This window comes from Capricornis sumatraensis, chromosome 2 (assembly GCF_032405125.1).
Source record: "Capricornis sumatraensis isolate serow.1 chromosome 2, serow.2, whole genome shotgun sequence".
NCBI lineage: Eukaryota > Metazoa > Chordata > Mammalia > Artiodactyla > Bovidae > Capricornis > Capricornis sumatraensis.
In genome coordinates, this window is record NC_091070.1 from 111870032 (window position 1) to 111889060 (window position 19029).

General features: G+C 42.1%; 2 protein-coding genes across 2 annotated transcripts; both read right to left on the minus strand.

Annotated features, from left to right (window-relative positions):
• Positions 1-6067: 6067 nt before the first annotated feature.
• Positions 6068-7020, minus strand: LOC138073838 (olfactory receptor 10J1-like). The gene is given in 2 exon segments (XM_068965768.1): positions 6068-6201; positions 6204-7020. Coding segments are annotated over 2 exon segments (924 nt in total). The 5' UTR covers positions 6994-7020.
• A 10804-nt stretch (positions 7021-17824) lies between these two features.
• Positions 17825-18760, minus strand: LOC138073756 (olfactory receptor 10J4). Its single transcript, XM_068965658.1, has one exon. The coding sequence runs from the start codon at positions 18758-18760 to the stop codon at positions 17825-17827; it is 936 nt and encodes a 311-aa protein (XP_068821759.1).
• Positions 18761-19029: the final 269 nt, after the last annotated feature.

The following is a 19029-nucleotide window of genomic DNA, read 5'->3' on the forward strand; positions in this document are numbered from 1 at the left end:
AAACTCATATCTCCTGCATTGGCAGGCTGATTCTTTATCACTATGTCATCTAGGAAGCCCATATGGTCAAGTCAGTTCAGTTCAGTTCAGTTCAATTCAGTCGCTCAGTCATGTCCGACTCTTTGAGACCCCATGAATTGCAGCATGCCAGGCCTCCCTGTCCATCACCAACTCCCGGAGTTCAATTGGTCTATGACAAATGAGGCAAAAATATAAAGTGAGAAAAAATTCTCTTCAATAATGATGTTGGGAAAACTTGGCAGCTACATGCTGCCAAAATTAAACTGGATCACTTTCTTATGCCGTATACAAATGTAAACTCAAAATGGATAACAGATTTAAACATTAGATCAGAAATTATAAAACTCCTAGAAGAAAACATAGGCAGTAAACTCTTTTCCATTGGTCTAAGCAATGCATTTTTTGGATCTGTCTCCCTAGGCAAGGACAACAAAGTTAAAAATGAATAAATAAATAAATATCAAACTAAAAAGCTTTTGCACAGTGATGGAAGCCATCAACAAAACAAAGGCAACTGACTGAACGGGAAAAGAGATTTGCAAATGATATATATCTGTTAAGGGGTTAATATCTAAACTGTATAAAGAACTCATTCAACTCAATAAAAAAAAGTCTGATTAAAAAATGAGTAGAGGGCCTGAATAGACATTTTTCCAAAGAGGACACATAGGATAGCCAACAGACCACATCAACTACACTACTGCTACTGCTAAGTCACTTCAATCGTGTCCGACTCTGTGTGACCCCACAGACGGCAGCCCACCAGGCTCCCCCATCCCTGGGATTCTCCAGGCAAGAACACTGGAGTGAGTTGCCATTTCCTTCCCAGTGCATGAAAGTGAAAAGTGGAAGTGAAGTTGCTCAGTCGTGTCCAAACCTCAGCAACCCCATGGACTGCAGCCTTCCAGGCTCCTCCATCCATGGATTTTCCAGGCAAGAGTACTGGAGTGGGGTGCCACTGCCTTCTCCGAACACTAGCTATCAGGAAATACAAATCAAAACCACAATGAGATATCACCTTGAACCTGTCAGAATGGCTATTAAAAAAAAAAGATAGCAAATAGGAAATGTTGGTGAAGCTGAGAGAAAGAAGCCCTTTTATACTTGGTGGATATGTAAATTGATGCCTATACTATGGAAAATGGTATGGAGATTCCTCAGAAAAATTAAAAACACATTTATTTTATAATACAATTCCACTCCTGGGTATCTAGGCAAAGAAAATAAGACTAATTTTAGGAGATATATGCACCCTTATTTTTATTGCAGCATAATTTTACAATAACCAAGATATGAAAGCAACCTAAGTACCCACTGATAGATGAGTATAAGAGAAGAGGTGATGTGCGCGCACGCGCACACGCACACACACACACACACACACACACACACACACACTGAAGTATTAGTCATTCATTATAAAGAATGAAATCTTGCCATCTGGAACAATGTAAATGAACATAGAGGTTATTATGTTAAGTGAAATAAGTCAAGCCAAGAATGAAAAATATAGGTTTCCTTGGTGGCTCATGCATAAAGAATTCACGTGCTAATGCAGGAGATAGGGGTTCAGTCCTTGATCTGAGAAGATCCCCCATGCTGTGGAGCAATTAAGCTGGTGTGCCCCAACTATTGAGCCTGCTCTCTATAACTTAGGAGCCACAACTAATGAGCCCACATGCTGCAACTACTGGAGCCCATGTGCCCTGCAGCCCGTGCTCTGCAACAAGAGAAGCCACTGCGATAAGAAGCCTGCACAGCGCAGTGAAGAGTAGCCCCAGCTGGCCACAGCTAGAGGAAAGCCCACGCATCAGCAGAGAACCAGAACAGCCAAAAATAAGACAAATCCTTTATAATTTCATTTATATATGTAATCTAAAAAAAAAAAAAAAAAAACAGAAACAGACTTATGGGGAAAAAAAGAAAAAAAGCTTTGGTTGTTGCCAAAGGGGCTGGGGGTGTGGGAATGGACCAAATAAGTGGAGTGGATTAAGAGGTATAAACTTCCATTTACACAATGAATAAGCCATGCCCCACTGTTTAATAAAAGAGAACTCTCCTCTTACGGGAAGTAGATTTGTCTAAGCAAATCTAAGGATTTGCTCAGTAGGGTTGGGGAAGTAAAGACATGAAGAATATTTATTTTTATTGGAGCTAGAACTGAGTTTCTTACCAGACTTACAGCCTGAGCTGTTGGAGGTTCTCTAACAAATGAGAGCACTATAGACCACAGTAGTGACTTAAAAATCTCTCTATTAAATACGTAGCCTCACTCTCTACCAGTGATAGGGAGTGATAATGTGATTAAGGAGAAATGAACTGACTGACCAAGAACCTGAATTTGTCTTCTCTTATTTCTGATTCAAAAATATTTACTAGAACTAAAAGTTTCTTACTTCTGTGCTCTCATTACCTGTTTAAAGTTTTCATTTAGCATTCATCATTCTGCCAAATATATGTTATGTATTATATTTTATATAATGCTTTTGTATAATATATGTTACACTATGTATTTTATATATCACATATATTGCAATTAGCATAATTTACCACTGTCCCAGCACTTAGCACTGGATCTAGCCCCTTTAAGTAACGGCCAGGTTTGCTTGTGAAGCTCTAAATGCTTTTCTTGGATTTGATTTAATATGGGAGAAAGTAAATACTCATGTTCCCTAGAATCTTAACTGATTCTATATGAATAAGACTGTACTGATTTGAACTGCTGCTGGAAATGCTCTTCCTTTGAGGATCTGCATTGGCTAGAATGAGGATCCCAGGTGGCTATTTCACAGAGGGTTCTTCTCTTTTGAAAAAGGTTCAGGGATGAGGTTTTGCTTTATTTGGGAAGTCTAAGGCCCTAAGGTATTTGAACTTTGCTTAGCTTGATTTCTCTTGTCCATCACTATCCATACTGTGAGTTGCCCTTGAATGATGATATACTCTGTGTAAGTGTTAGTTGCTCAGTTGTGTCCTCATTGTGACCCCATGGACTATAACCTGCCAGGCTCTTCTGTCTATGGGATTACCCAGGCAAGAATGCTGGAGTGGGCTGCCGTTTCCTTCTCCAGGGGATCTTAATGATCCAGGGATCAATCCTGTGTCTCCTGAATCACTGGCATTTTCTTTACCATATACTTTAGGTAAACAGAAAATGCCAGCCAGGTGGTGCAAATTCAATTTTGCCTTTACCCTTTTTCTGTCTTAGCCTTATGATCTGTACGGTCGGCAGCCTTATCCCTGCCTTCCTCCATGGACTGTTCTGAAGTCCTAGTGAGATAATTTCCGGAAAAGCATTTTGTGTTAAGGGCCACATTATGGAAGAGTTACTTTCCATAAAATGATTCTGTGCATGAGTAGTAACCAAAATAATCCTAAGGAACAGGAAAGGTTCTTCTTGTGTTGTTTAATCCAGCCAAATATTCAGCATGAGGCTGCAACTGTTTAGCAGGTCAGAATTTCTGTGGCTAGGTCCTAAATGGGCTATGGCAAAGGCTGTTGAAAACATCTGATTCTATAGTGTGTGACTGTGAAGCTATTGTGTTCAAACAAGGTTTCTGGAAAACCTGGGTGATAAATATTCTAGAAGTCCACAGTGATAAGGTATTCTGAATGATGCCCATCAGCAGCTGCATAGCCCTAGGAGATGGTCCCATACATAGATCAAGACAGCCTTATTGCCCAGGTAACAAACATTTATTTCACTGAAGCTCAGCATGCAGGACTCTTTCTTGGTTTGATGAGATTAGCTTTACATAGATCACAAAAAAGTATCCCAAGGCTTATGTCTTTGTTATTAAATATTGAACATGGTTTCCCCATTTCTCTATCACATTGCATTATGGTGAGTTCTGTGTGAGCCTATCTCCCCTTCAAGACTAGGAACTCCTTTGTTCAAGGAACAGTGCAGTTTATTTTGATATTTTCCGTGTCTAGCCCAGCATCTGGCATATAGTAAAGACTCCATGAATGTTTATTGAATGACTGTCAAAGCTTTTGCCTGCAATACTTTGTTTTTCATTATTCAGTTTTTTTTTATTTTCCAGTTAACAATTTCTCTTAATTTCTTTTAGCCATTTTATATACTCAGAGAACTTTAGGTATAGTTTGATTGTTGTCATTGCCTCTATTGATCCTAAGTGTGGGCCTGGTATTTCTGTTATGGTCTGGAAAGCAGACACATGTGCTGTTTGGGTCTCTGTACCTTCTTTTGAAGGCTCTTCTGAGTAATGAGTCTGCCCTTTAATTCTAGTACAAGTTGTGTTCAGAGGCCATCATGCCCCCTGTCTGAAGTCTAGCCTAGACACTGACTTGACAGCGAGTCCCTTCTCCTCACCAGTTACTCATTTGAATCGCAAGCCCCAAATCCACATGAAGTTTCTTGGTCAGCCTCTGCTCCCCTGCTCTTTATGACTGTCTAATTCAACTTCATCACAAGAGCATAATTATTTCTATGTGTGACCTCCAAATATTATAGCCTTATTTCCTTTTGCCCCATTATTTTCTTGGCTTAGAGTCTATAGATTTCTTACAACTTCTTAGATGTTTTGGTGGAGCTAAGTAAGGACAACAAGGATGCCAGAAATTCACATAGATGCCTCATAAACTGAATACTAGTTTTCCTGAGTCTTAGGTGATTCTCACTGTTTAAAAGTTAAAGCTAGAATTCCTTCAGCAAGTCCTTCACAATCTGACTCCATTTTACCCTTCTGGTCTTATCTCTCTCCATTTCCTTTCTTGTACCCTGGGGTCAGCACACAATCAATTTTAATTTCCTGAACATTCCTCTTACTTTCATACATGTGAATATATTATTACTTCTCTTTGAAATTCTTTTCCTATAAAAACTTGCCCATCGGATAATCTCTTCTTGTAAGTGTTTTAAGACCAGTCCAGATTACAGATCATCTCCTCTCTGAAGATTTGACATCTCCAATCAAGTTTCTCTTTCTTTCTCTCTCTCCTATTTCCCTTCAATTGTCAATATATCACTTGACATGTAGAATTGAAACTATATATTTTTTAAAGATTTCTTTTTGGTGTGGACTGTTTTTAAAGTCTTTATTGAATTTGTTACAATATTACTTGTTTTATGTTTTGGTTTTTTGGTTGCCCAGCACGTGGGATCTTAGCTTCCTGACCAGGGCTAAACCTGTACCCCCTGCATTGGAAAGTGAAGTGTTAACCACTGGAAAACTAGGGAAGTTCCAAATCTGTATCTTTAAATGTTTGTCTTTGCCACTAGAGTTTGAGTTTTTTGAAGCCAGGCAATAAGGTTTCTTTTCATTTTTGTTTCCCCAGACCCAGTCCATGGCCTGATTCATCCTCATTGCCCATTACTTGCTTTCTGAATTAACGGCAGCGGAATTGACCTGGGAGGATCTTGGGATGTGCCCTCAAATGACTGTTAACATGGCTGACGAGATTTGGAATTGCTAGGATCTCTAATTAAACTGTCAGTGGTCACCATCTTTAATAAACAGTTTTGCTAGAAACTGGGATAAATTAAAGCAGCTGGGAGAGGAAATCTGTTTTTCCCTGGGCTATCTCATTCTGAGGCTACTTTTCCTGTTCACACAGTGATTTATGACTTGGTACGTCATGTACAAACAGATTCCAACAGACACTCCAGGTTGAGAAATTCTCATGCTCTTAAGAAGGAAGGAAGGGATTATAGGGAAGAATGTCCTTGATTATGTTTGTTTGTTTGTTTGTTTGTTTGTTTTTTCGTTTCTAAAGGACCCTCTTCACTAAGCAGAGAGCCACAAGGAAACCAAGAGGTCAGGGAAAACTCCTTGGCCCACACTACTCTTCAACCTCTTCTTCAGGCATATCCCATCCTTGTTTGTTTAATTATCCATAAAAACAGGGCCAGCACTTCACCTAGGGACTTTATTTAAAGCTTCCAGACTCCTGGTTGGATGCTGCTTCTGTTCCTCTCTTTTCCTCCTCCATAAGGGGCAGGTCTCTGGGAGCCAAGGAAATGGGCTCAGCTCCTCACAGTCCTGCTTAGAGCACTAAGAGCCTCGGAAAACCAGTCCCCACACTGTCAGGAAAGCTTCCTGCCAATGGCCCGGAGCAGAGCATCCTTGGCCTCTTTGTTCCTCAGGGTGTACACCACAGGGTTCAGGAGTGGGGTGATGACAGTGTAGGTCATTGAGATAAGCTGATCCTCATCTTGCTGTTCTCTGACTTGGGCTTGAGGTAGGCAATGGAGGCACAGCCATAGTGCACAATGACCACAGTGAGGTGGGAGGCGCAGGTGGCAAAGGCCTTCTTCCGGCCCTCGGTAGATGTGATCTTGAGGATGGTGGAGATGATGAGGACATAAGAGATGAAGACCAGACCCATAGGCACAACGAGCACGAAAACACTGATGATCAGAGTCAGGATCTCATTGACAGTCGTGTCAATGCAGGAGAGCTTCATCACGGGCCGGATGTCACAGAAGAAGTGGGCCACCTTTGTGGCACAGAAACGTAACCTGAATACAGACGTCACCTGTGTCGTGGCCACAATCAGCCCGATGCTGCAGGCCCCCCACACCAGCTGGAGGCACCTCCTGTTCACGATGACTGTGTACCTCAAGGGATGGCAAATGGCCACATAGCGGTCGTAGCCCATCGCTGTGAGCAGGAAGCAGTTAGTGATTCCAAAGGTTACAAAAAAGAGCATCTGTGTGGCACAACCTGCCAATGAAATGGACTGGCTCAGACCCACAAGGCTGGACAACATTCTTGGAAGAATAACTAGTGTATATATAGTCTCTGAAGTGGACAGCATGCTGAGGAAGAAGTACATGGGGGTGTGGAGATGATGATCAATTCGGATAATGATAACAATAATTATATTACCTGCTAGGGTTAAGATGTACGATGCAAGAAACATCACAAAAAGAGTGAGCTGGTGCTCGTGGAAGCTGGAGAAACCTTGTTAAACAAACTCAGTGGTGAGAGTGTGGTTCTCGCTCTTCATTGAGTGGCCACTAGATTGGAAGCATAGAAGAATAAAAGTAACATAATCTCAGAAAAGCAGTTTAATCCATTTCTGAAACTGATTGAACTTTGTTCTCCTTTATAAACCTAGGGATACATTTTCCAGTGGCAGTGGAATACAGTTAATCTTTAGGTTTACTGATCTTCATTTAAAATATTTTTGTTCTGTGCCCATCTATTATAATACAATTTCCTATGCATGCTGCTGCTGTTGCTGCTGCTAAATCACTTCAGTCGTGTCTGACTCTGTGCAACCCCATAGATGGCAGCCCACTAGGCTCCTCTGTCCCTGGGATTCTCCAGGCAAGAATACTGGAGTGGGTTGCCATTTCCTTCTCCAATGCATGAAAGTGAAAAGTGAAACTGAAGTCACTCAGTCATGCCCGACTCTTAGCTACCCCATGGACTGCAGCCTACCAGGCTCCTCCGTCCCTGGGATTCTCCAGGCAAGAATACTGGGGTGGGTTGCCATTGCCTTCTCCGATGAATGTTAGAATCATCTAAGTTTTTTTCCCTGCACTGTATAACCATGTACATTCCCACTTCACCGTACTCTTCATCCTTGTCATCTGGAATGCTCTTCCTATCTTCCTCCTCTTAAATAAATTGTTCTCAAAACTAATGCATGTCTTCTCCTCCATTAATGCATATTGTCCTCTGAAATTTTCACGTTTGGATTATTGTCATCCGTCCTCTGTGCACTCTGTGGCTTTATACCTTTTACATCTGCATATCTCACTGACTCAGGATTATGCATGAATTTGATGCTTGAAAACAACTTGTTTAGGGGTTGACTGGAAAGTTCTTTTATTTCAAGGCTTTGAATCATCCCCTTGCACATCCTTTAGGAAATAAAAGCAAAGCAGATTCAGAAATGCTCATCTTGTTTTCAAGAATGAAAAGGTCAATCTTAACCAGCCACCATCCACACTGCTGTCTGAATGATGGAAGTTGGCTGACACTTCACAGCACTGACTCACGTATATTGTAAACCATGGTACATCTTCATTTTCCCTAAACTAGCAGGCAAATTTACAGCTAATACAACTTTGTGAGTAGGAATACACCTACTCTGCAGAGGTGAACAGTCATACTAGGGAAGATGCAGCAAATTCAGGTGTCCTTCATCTAAAGTAAAAGTAGGCTCTGAATATAAAGAACAGAGTTACACTAAACATACATCATTTTGTTGAAAGATGAGGCTCAGTCCAATTTATGTAATATTTCACACTTAGGTCCCTTTAGACAGTAAGCTCCTGTAGGCTATTTAAATTATATTCTGATTTCCTTATGCATATTCAGAAAAAGACTTTTTGCATAAAGTAAATCATATCAGTGAGGAAACTTAGTAGACATAGAGACCTCCTTCTAGTTCATAAAAAATTATTTAAGAGAAATTGAAGACCAGCTGTTAATCACTTACATTAAGAATGCTAAAAGAGAGTAAAGTTGCAAGAGGAAATATTTCCCAATAGGAAAATTCGTTTGACTCTAAAATACATGGCTAAAGACATTTATCTTCTGAGAGGCCTCCAGGCATAAACTAGGCATTGGTCCAGTTATGCGGTGGTATGGCACCTCTACTATGAAATAAAAAATGTGTGTTAGAGCTTTCGATTGTTCTAGTGATGGTCACGGATGCTGCTAGCAATTAGTGGTGCTGAATGTCCTGCAGTACATGTGATGATCCCACCCAAGGGAGAACTGTCCTGTTCCAAATACCAATAGGGCTTCTCCTGAGAAACCCAGGGCTAGAGTGTCATCTGATTCTGCCTGAAGTCTAACTGTCTTGAGGTAGATGAATGGCTGCTATAATCTGGTGAGTATCCACCACCCTACGGAGCCTATAAGTCTTCCAAGAAAATCAAGGGCAAGAAGAGCAAAAATAACCTAATGAGAACCAACCCCAGCTATGACAAGAACTGTTATGTGCCATAAATTAAAGTCCGTCCATGAGCAATAACGCCCAAGTCAGTTCCTTTTCTAAAGAACACTTGCCTGTAACTGCCTAGAGCTGAAGCACAACAAGAGAGCTCAGCTCAAGGAGGCTGAGGAGTGAAGATGTAAGTGTCTGACCCCCTTGGCCCCAGTGTGCAGGTCAGGGAAGGGCAAGGTAACCAAAAAGAACCGTGACAGGTTGAGCAGGTAGCAGGTAAATACAAACGGGCAGGAACGTGGTCGGGCTTGAGAGCTGCAGGCATCCTTGACAACCCCTGTGTGCAGAAGTCTTCAAAGCCAAAGAAGGAGTTCCCCCAGGAACAGCCAGTGGGGCTCCTGGAGGTGACTCCCTGTAGACATCCTCAGAGCCACACTGGGGCTGGGAGGATACAGAAGGTAGGTTCCTGGGGGGCTCATTATGTGTAGGGCTCATTTACCCAATACTAGGGCTGGCATTTGGGGAGTCTGGGGAGAGTTTTTGCTTCAAGGAGCAACAGAATTAGAGAAAGCTGGTTTATTTAGTTCACTGTAACTTGTTCAAATAAGCACATTATTACTGGCCAGTTAGCTCACTTGGTTAGTGTGGTGTTAATAAGAAAATAATGAATAAGTACATTGTGCTTTTTTACATATGTGCCTTGGAAATCCATCGTTTACAAATCTAGACAGCTCAAGCTTGGAGCCATATTACTTTGTATCTCATAAATCTTAACCCTCCCCTTTTTTTTTTTAATAGGCAGGATTTCTACCCAGGGTTCTCTCTTTGAAATGAAAGTAGTCAAATGTGGCCATGGTTCTGCAGAGAACAGTTCATGCTGCCTGTCTTTTTGCCCCTGTGACATTCAGAATTGGAAGACATTGTCTTTAGATTCAGGGATCCTCTCTTGGGGGTTAGGAAACAGACATGAGCCTCTGAACATTGTTCTCATTATTCAGATTACCTCATCTTCTCCATTTGGCAAACTTTTACTAGATTGTCAAGTCTCAGCCTCAGAATTTACTTTTCACTGAAGACTTTCCATGAGTTAGTTTATTGCTTCTGTAACATTTCTTCCTTTAACACGAAGTACTTATCTATGCCCATTCATTCTTGGAGCACTAAGCATATGCTAGGCCTTGTGCTCATTGCTGGGCAAACAGCAGTGAATGAGATACTTTATAAAGCTTTGAAGGGCTCAGTGTTTAGTTACAGGTGATGGCTGTTGTTCAGTCACCTAAGTCATGGCTGACTCTTTGCAATCCCATGGACTGCAGCATGTCAGGCTTCCCTGCCCTTCACTATCTCCCAGAGTTTGCTCAAACTCATGTCCATTGAGTTGGTGATGCTGTCCAACCATCTCAACCTCTGTTGCCCATTTTCCCTTCTGCTCTCAATCTTTGCCAACATCAGGGTCTTTTCCAGTGAGTCGGCTATTTGCAACAGGTGGCCAAAGGATTGAAGCTTCAGCATCAGTCCTTCCAATGAATATTCAGGGATAATTTCCTTTAGGATTAACTGGTTTGATCTCCTTTCTGTCCAAGGGACTCTCAAGACTCTTCTCCAGCACCACAGTTCAAAAGCATCAATTCTTCACTACTCAGCCTTCTTTATGGTCCAACTCTCACATCCATACATGACTACTGGAAAAACCGTAGCTTTGACTAGATGAACCTTTATTGGCAAATTGATGCCTCTGCTTTTTAATACATTGTCTAGATTTGTCATAGCTTTTCTTCCAAAGAGCAAGTATCTTTTAATTTCATGGCTGCAGTCAGCATTCACAGTGGTTTTGGAGCCCAAGAAGATAAAATCTGCCACTGTTTCCATGGCTTCCCCATCTATTTTCCATGAAGTGATGGGACCAGATGCCATGATCTTTGTTTTTTGAATGTTGAGTTTTAAGCCAGCTTTTTCACTCTTCTCTTTCACCTTCATCGAGAGGCTCTTTAGTTCCTCTTCACTTTCTGCCATTAGAGTGGTATCATCTGCATATCTGAGACTGTTGATATTTCTCCTGGTAATCTTTATTCCAGCTTGTGCTTCATCCAACCTGGTATTTCCCATGATGTACTCTGCATGTAAGCTAAATAATCAGAGTGACAGTATACAGTGTTGATGTGCTCCTTTCAAGAACCCCATGAACAGTATGAAAAAGCAATAAGATATGACACCAGAAGATGAGCCCCCCAGCTTGGTAAAGAGTGGAGAAATAGCTTCAGAAAGAATTAAGAGGCCAGGTCAAAATAGAAATGATGCTCAGTTGTGGATATATCTGGTGGTAAAAGTAAAGTTCAATGCTATAAAGAACAATATTGCATAGGAATCTGGATGTTAGGTCTATGAATCAAGGTAAATTGGATGTGGTCAAGTAGGAGATGGCAAGAGCGAACATCAGCAGTTTAGGAATCAGTGAGCTAAAATGGACAGGGAAAGGTGAATTTAATTCAGATAACCATTATATCTACCACTGTGGTCAAGAATCCCTTAAAAGAAATGGAGTAGTCCTCATAGTCAACAAAAAGAGTCCAAAATACAGTACTTGGGTACAGTCTCAAAAATGACAGAATAATCTTGGTTGGTTAACAAGGCAAACCATTCAACATCACAGTAGTCTATGCCCCAGTCACTAACGCCAAAGAAGCTGAAGCTGAGAAGTTCTACAGACCTGCAAAACCTTCTAGAACTAACACCAAGAAAAGATGTCCTTTACACTTTAGGGCAATGGAATGCAAAACTAGGAAGTCAAGAGATGCCTGGAGCAGCAGGCTAGTTTGAGTACAAAATGAAGCAGGGCAAAGGCTAACTGAGTTTTGCCAAGAGAGCACACTGGCTATAGCAAAAACCCTTTTCCAACAACACAAGGGATGACTCTACACATCGACATGATCAGATGGTCAATATCAAATTCAGATTGCTTATATTCTTTGAAACCAGAGATGGAGAAGCTCTATACAGTCAACAAAAACCAGACCTGGAGCTGAGTGTGGCTCAGATCATGAACTCCTTATTGCAAAATTCAGGCTCAAATTGAAGAAAGTAGGGAAAACCACTAGGCTATTCAGGTATGACCTAAATCAAATCCCTCATGACTGTACAGTTACAGGTGATAGACAAGTAGACTGCAATAATGCCACAAGTAAGTGGGACAAGAAGAAGATGACTCTTGATTAGACTCAGGCTGATTACAAAAAAATATGTTGTAGGTAAAGTAAGACCAGTTTACAAAAGATTTTAGAATGGCTTCCCAGGGGGTGCCGTGGTAAAGGAGCCACCTGCCAAGCAGGAGACACAGGAGCTGTGCGTTCAATCCCTGTGTTGGAAAAATCCCCCAGAGTAGGAAATGGCAACCCACTTCAATAGTCTTGCTTGGAAAATTCCATGGATGGAGGAGCCTGGTGGACTATAGTCCATGGAGTCGCAAAGAGTAGGTACAGCTGAACAAACACACACAGAAACTTCATCACTTTTAAGGGCCTCTCAAATTACTTCACTTATCCCTCCTGTTCATGGGCTTCACTGTCCTTAGCAACTTGCCTCTAAAGGACCACCAGCCCTCATCAGCTACCCTGCCCCCTCTTCTTGTTTCTCTGGTGATTTTGCTTCCATGCTGGTAAAAAAAAAAAAAAAGGATACTCAGCACTGGAATCTGATAGATTGATCTGGCAGCAGTACAAAGATAGATTTGAGGTTGGTGAAAAGAAGCAGCGTGGTTGCTGACACAGCAGGTCAGGTCAGAGGTAACCGGGATTGATCTGTATGGGCTGACAATGGCCCATATGAGAAGGAGAGGTAGGACAGACATATGAGGAAAACCAAGAGGGCTTATGACTGAATCAATGTGTGGACCAAGGGAGAAGAAAGAGCAAATCATTATATAAACGACTCCCATCAGGTTCATTCACATCAGTTCCCTGATTATTCATAATATGCATAGCGTTTTGTAATAACTGATAAATCAAATAAATGATCTTTATATTAATGTTCTATCATTAGGTATGATTGGTGGCTATAGGATCTAAGCAGCAAGAATAGAACTGGGCAAAATAGCTCAGTGCTTTATGATGCCATTGCTTTGGGACAAATCAGGAAGATTTGGGAAATGGGGCACTGGGTAGATGGTATCAAAATGTGGTGCCAGGGAAAAAGAGGTTTTCAGCTTCTGAGTCAACTAATATTTATTGAATACTTTCATACTTTTTTGTCTCACTTAATCCTCCAAATGACCCTATAAAGTCATTGGTACTATTTCATTTTACAGAAGAGAAATTATGAGGAATCTATTACTCCATCAACAGCAAATCTATTGGTTCAGTTCAGTTCAGTTCATTCACTCAGTTGTGTCTGATTCTTTGTGACCCCATGGACTGCCGTACGCCAGGCTTCCCTATTTGATGCTAAATGGAAATGAGTGCATGGTGACTATAGAAACAAAACTGGGGAAACAGCCAAGAAGATCTGCTATAAACTGCTTTATTTGGGGACCATATTCAAGTAGTTCTAGTTTATTCATGCCGTTCACAGTAGTTTAGGATCCCAGGTCTAGCCCCTCTTAATGATGTTTTAGGATTGTCAATGGGAGTCTTTCAGAGACATGAATAGAACTCACAACAAGGATAACTGAGGTCAGCATTGTGCCTGACTGTCTTAGCTTGGGCTGCTATAACAGATATCACAGACCGTGTGGCTTAAATGACAAGCATTTACTTCTCATTTCTGGAGGCTGGGAATCCAAGATCAAAGTGCTAGAAGATTTGATTCCTTGGTAAGACTTTTCTCTCTGGATTGCAGATGGCTGCCTTTTCTCTGCGTCCTCATATCTTGGAGAAAGAGTGGTAGAGAGAGCCCTTTATCTCTTCTTAAAGGACCCTAATCCCATCACTTCACTTCATGACAAGTAGATGGGGAAACAATGGAAACAGTGACAGACTTTATTTTCTTGTGCTACAAAATCACTGCAGATGGTGACTGCAGCCATGAAATTAAAAGACGCTTGCTCCTTGGGAACAAAACTATGACAAACCTAGACAGCATATTAAAAAGCAGAGACATTAATGACAAAGGTCTGTATAGTGAAAACTATGGTTTTTCCAATAGTCATGTATGGATGTGAGAGTTGGACCATAAAGAAAGCTGAGCACTGAAGAATTGATGGTTTTGAACTATGGTGCTGGAGAAGACTCTTGAGAGTTTGTTGGACAGAAAGGAGGTCAAACCAGTCAATCCTAAGGGAAAAATCAGTCCTGAATATTCATTGGAAGGACTGATGCTGAAGCTGAAGCTCTAATACTTTGACCACTTGATGCGAAGAACTGACTCATTGGAAAAGACCCAGATGCTGGGAAAGATTGAAGGCAGGAGGAGAAGGGGACAACAGAGAATGAGATAGTTGGATGGCATGACCTATTCGATGGATATGAGTTTGATAAAGCTCTAGGAGTTGGTGATGGACAGAGAAGCCTGGCATGTTGCAGCCCATGGGGTTACAAAGAGTCAGACAAGACTAAGTGACTGAACCATCAGAAGGACCCCACTTTCCCTCCTGACCTCATCTAAACCTACTTCTGGCAGGCTCTGTCTCCAAATCCAACCACATAAGAGCTTAATTTCTACAATATGGGGCTGGTGGTAGGGGGACACAGTTCAATCCATAGTGCTGAACTTATATCTACTTTCAGACTATCCCTGTCTCCATTTTTTTTTTTTTTTTTTGACATGAAAGGTCCAACAGTTCATATCTCCAGCTTGGTGATGGTTGGATAATAATAGTTGTACTACTTATAACAATTGATAGAAAAAAAGTTCCTGAAAAGAGAACTACAAATTTAGTAATTTGTGCTTTCAAATGATTTATGGTACATTTAAAAATAGTCACACATGTCTATGTAAGTATTATACATCCTGCCTATGATGGTTGATTGCATACATGAAATCTCAGACTTCTTGCAATGTCTCTGAGGCACCAAGGAGAGAAGTGAGAATGGCTGATACTCTGAGTATTTGGTTAGACCAGTCAGCGGGTTGGGCACAGGTCAAGGAAATCTGGGAAGGGACACAGAAAGGCAGCTGAGTGGTTTATTAAGACATGGCAGGTGTATCCAGGAAGTAACTCTTGGAAGACCCTGGAGGATAGTTAGTGCCTTTTACTGTAACATGGGATCAAAGACTATAGGTGAAGCCTCTTTACAAACTCAGGACCTCCTGGGAGGAGGGAACTCATTCTATGAATGAGACTCTGTAAAACTGCTGCTAACACTGTCCCTTCAGAGTGAGATAAAAAACAGTGTTGGGGTGCGGGGTTGTAGAACTAACAGCCGTCCTGCTTCCAGCTACCTGGAGACATTATGTGTCTGTAACCGTTTTGACTCCTGACAATGACCTTGGGTGGTTGATATTGTCAGCCCCGCTGTGTAGATAGGACACAAAAGCCAGGGAGTTGAAGTGACTATCCCTAAGACACATGCTTATAATATTGGACCCAGGATTGGGATGCATACAGCTCTGGCCCCAAAGGCTGTACTCCATCTACAATCTCGCACTTTCTCAGCATCTTCTACTTCAGGCTGTCAGCATTTTGAAAGGGGGAACAGGAACAAACATAAATGTGGGTATAATGATGGGTACAGGGGTTGGGTGCAGGAGGAGAAGGGGATGACAGACGATGAGATGGCTGGATGGCATCACTGACTCGATGGACGTGAGTTTGAGTGAACTCCAGGAGATGGTGATGGACAGGGAGGCCTGGCGTGCTGCGATTCATGGGGTCGCAAAGAGTTGGACACGACTGAGCGACTGAACTGAACTGAACAGAGGTTGATGATCTAATGGTCCAGATACCTGTGTTTCTCCTGTGGACTTTGACCTACCTGAGATTTCCTTTGTCCTTTCATTTTTGGAGCTGTGCTAAGAGGAGAAAGGATAACCAAGATATCTGAGGAGAAAGTATGCTACAATACATGACCTCTGAACTTCCAGACTGATTTTCCAAGATCCAAGGACATTCAAATAAGATTTGAGATGTGTATAAATCCACAATGTATGGAGCTCCTTCTTCTGCTAGTCTTTAACAACTATAAAGGAGAAAGCCAGTTCAGATAATCATCATGAGATAATAATGCAGCTATAAATTCTGGGGTGAATTGCTTGATTTTAAATCTTGATTCTGTCACATACTAGCAGTATGACCTTGAGGAATTTACTTAATCTTTTCAGGTCTCAGTTTTCTTGTCTGTAAAATAAGTTTAATAAAACACCTTATAAATTTACAGCATGGATTAAATGAGTCAAGTGAGTAAACTTATGCCTGCTCTTTAGGAGATATTCAATACATGCACCAAAAGGGGTTATCACCAAGGTGTATGTGATTGGGGGGTGTGGGGGTGGAACAACCTGGGAGTAACGAAATAAAAAAAGAAAGGAGGAAGAAGGACTGTCTGCTGATGCTAATTGTATTTTAGCTGTCCACAGATGTCTTCCTTCCTTCCTTCCTTCCTTTCTTTCTTCTTTCTTGTTCTTTTTTTTTTTTTTTTTGGCCATGCTGTGTGGCATGTGGGATCTTAGTTCCCCAACCAGGGATTGAACTTGTGCTCTTGCCTTGGAAAGACAGAGTCTCAATCACTGGACCACCAGGGAAGTCCCCCTTTCTTCATTCTTTTAATAGTTACTGAGTAGTTACTGGGCTCTGTTTTAATTGCAACAGATGCAGAGAAAACACTCAAAAAGTGACACCTGAGTGTTGGATATAGATGTCACCTGGTTCGGGTTGGGGTTCTTTGAAGCAGAGGCTGAAACAAGGGCCCAGGAACAGGGAATCGGTTACGGAGTATTCTCCGAGGAAAGGGGATGAGGGCCGCAGGGTGGAATGAGGGGAGAGCTGAGCAAGGCTTCAGGCTCACTTGAGTCTAATTTCAGCCTGATTCAGTGGAGGGCTCTACAGTTACACTCTAAAGTTGGTCCCATCTTGAGACTACGTGAGCGGCCTTTGTGCCTTCTGTTTTAGCTAGGCCTTGGCTGTAGACCATCCCTTGTAAAGGGTGGGGATGGGGTATATGTCACATCTAAGAAAATTCCCTTTCAGCCAATGGCAAATCTTCAGAGAGGAGGGCAGCTATGAGGTGTCAGCACTCCAGCATTCAAAAGGCTGGATACGGGTGGGCCAGCCCAGTAGAGGAGACCTGGGCAGAGCATTGATAAGGTTTGTTATAGGACCCAGGCTCTTTGGAGACAGGGGAATGGATATGAAGATGAGGGCTCTTCTTTTGCAATTTTCAGATATACAGGAAGCCATTTTTATGGTTGTTGCTTCGGCTGCTCAAAATTTATACTTCTCAACCAGTTTGTAAGTTTGCAGTCAGAGCCTGTGTCTGACATAGCTTTCTAGGGTTTATATATGTAGTAACAGGCACAGGGTAGGTCATTAATGGAGTGATTTTGTAAGAAATTATAGTGTAAAATATAGCATAGGAAGTGTTACATGTAAATAATGGAGAACTTGTTATTTCATGTCCCTGATTTTCATGCTGAGGCCAGGTTTAGATTATATAGATTCCTCTGTTATGGTACCGTATTTTCTTCCCACCCACACTGCTGGTTTACAATCCTTATGCCAAGGGTAACAAAAGCAATGTCTAACATTATAGCACAGCACCTGAATATGCTTTATCTTATCTAATTTCTATCAAGCATGGTGCACTCATCTATCAGTCTTGGAAAATCCATCCATCACTTCCTTCATTTTAATCTTTGCCTTCTTGTTTCCCTCTATTCCTCTGATTTCCCAGATGCTTCCCAGATTAGGTACCTGGAGCCCTCATCCTCTCTCTTATTTGATTAGCTCCCTCACTGCTACCCCTCATCAAACATTTAAAATTTTGATGTTATTGAGAATGACTAGCACCTAAGAGACGGACTTTCTGCCCAAAGCTCTGAGCAAGGCATCCTTGACCTCTTTGTTCCTGAGGGTGTATACAACGGGGTTTAGGAGCGGGGTAATGACGGTGTACGTTACAGAGATCAGTCTGTCCTGCAGGGAGTTTTGTGATTTGGGTTTTAGGTAGATGAAGGAGGTACAGCCATAGTGGACAATGACTACCGTGAGGTGTGAGGCACACGTGGCAAAAGCCTTTTTCCGACCCTCAGCAGATGCCATCTTGAGGATGGTGCAGACAATCAGGACGTAGGAGATAAAGATCAAGACCATGGGCAGAACAAGGACGCACAGACTGATGAGCAAAGTGATCAGTTCTTTGATGGTGATATCAGCACAGGCAAGCTTCATTAGGGGCCGGATGTCACAAAAGAAGTGGGAGATGACACTGGCATCACAGAAAGGCAAGCTGAACACAGAGGATACTTGAATGGTGGCTGTGCTCAAGCCGATGCTCCAGGATCCCCCTGCCAGTTGTATACAAGTCTTCTTGCCCATGATGACTGAATATCGTAGGGGGTTGCAGATGGCCACATAGCGGTCATACCCCATGGCCGTGAGCAGGAAGCAGTTGTTGACACCAAAAGTGAGATAGAAGAAGAGCTGAGTGGCACAGTCTGGAATAGAGATAGCATGTTGGGGGCTGAGGAGACTGGACAGCATTTGGGGGATGATGGCCACTGTGTAACAGGTCTCAGAAATGGACAGCACACTCAGGAAGAAGTACATCGGTGTGTGAAGCTGATGGTTGTGGCAGATGACTGTCAAGATGATAGCATTGCTGGCAAGGGTCAACAGGTACAAGACCAAAAAGACCACAAAGAGGATGAGTCTGGGCTGCCACCCAAAAATGGAAAAGCCTTCAAAGGTAAACTCTGCCACAGCTGTGAAATTAGGTCTTGGCATTGAGAATCTGGGTCTGAAAGAGATGAAGTGAGATGGTTGAACATCCAGGCTGGAAACAGAATACTGGTCCAGGGCCATCATCAGCCATGAGCAGGGATTCACAGTGGGAGTAGCTCTGGGTTACAGAAGCTCTCAGCATTCAGACACTGGCCAAGTTTGTGAAGACCTCTTAGGATACTTGGGGGCCTGGCATTGGAGGCAGATATCGTAGGGACGGGAAGAGAGTAGATATGTAAACGGAGTAGTGAAAACACCTAAAAAGCTTGGCT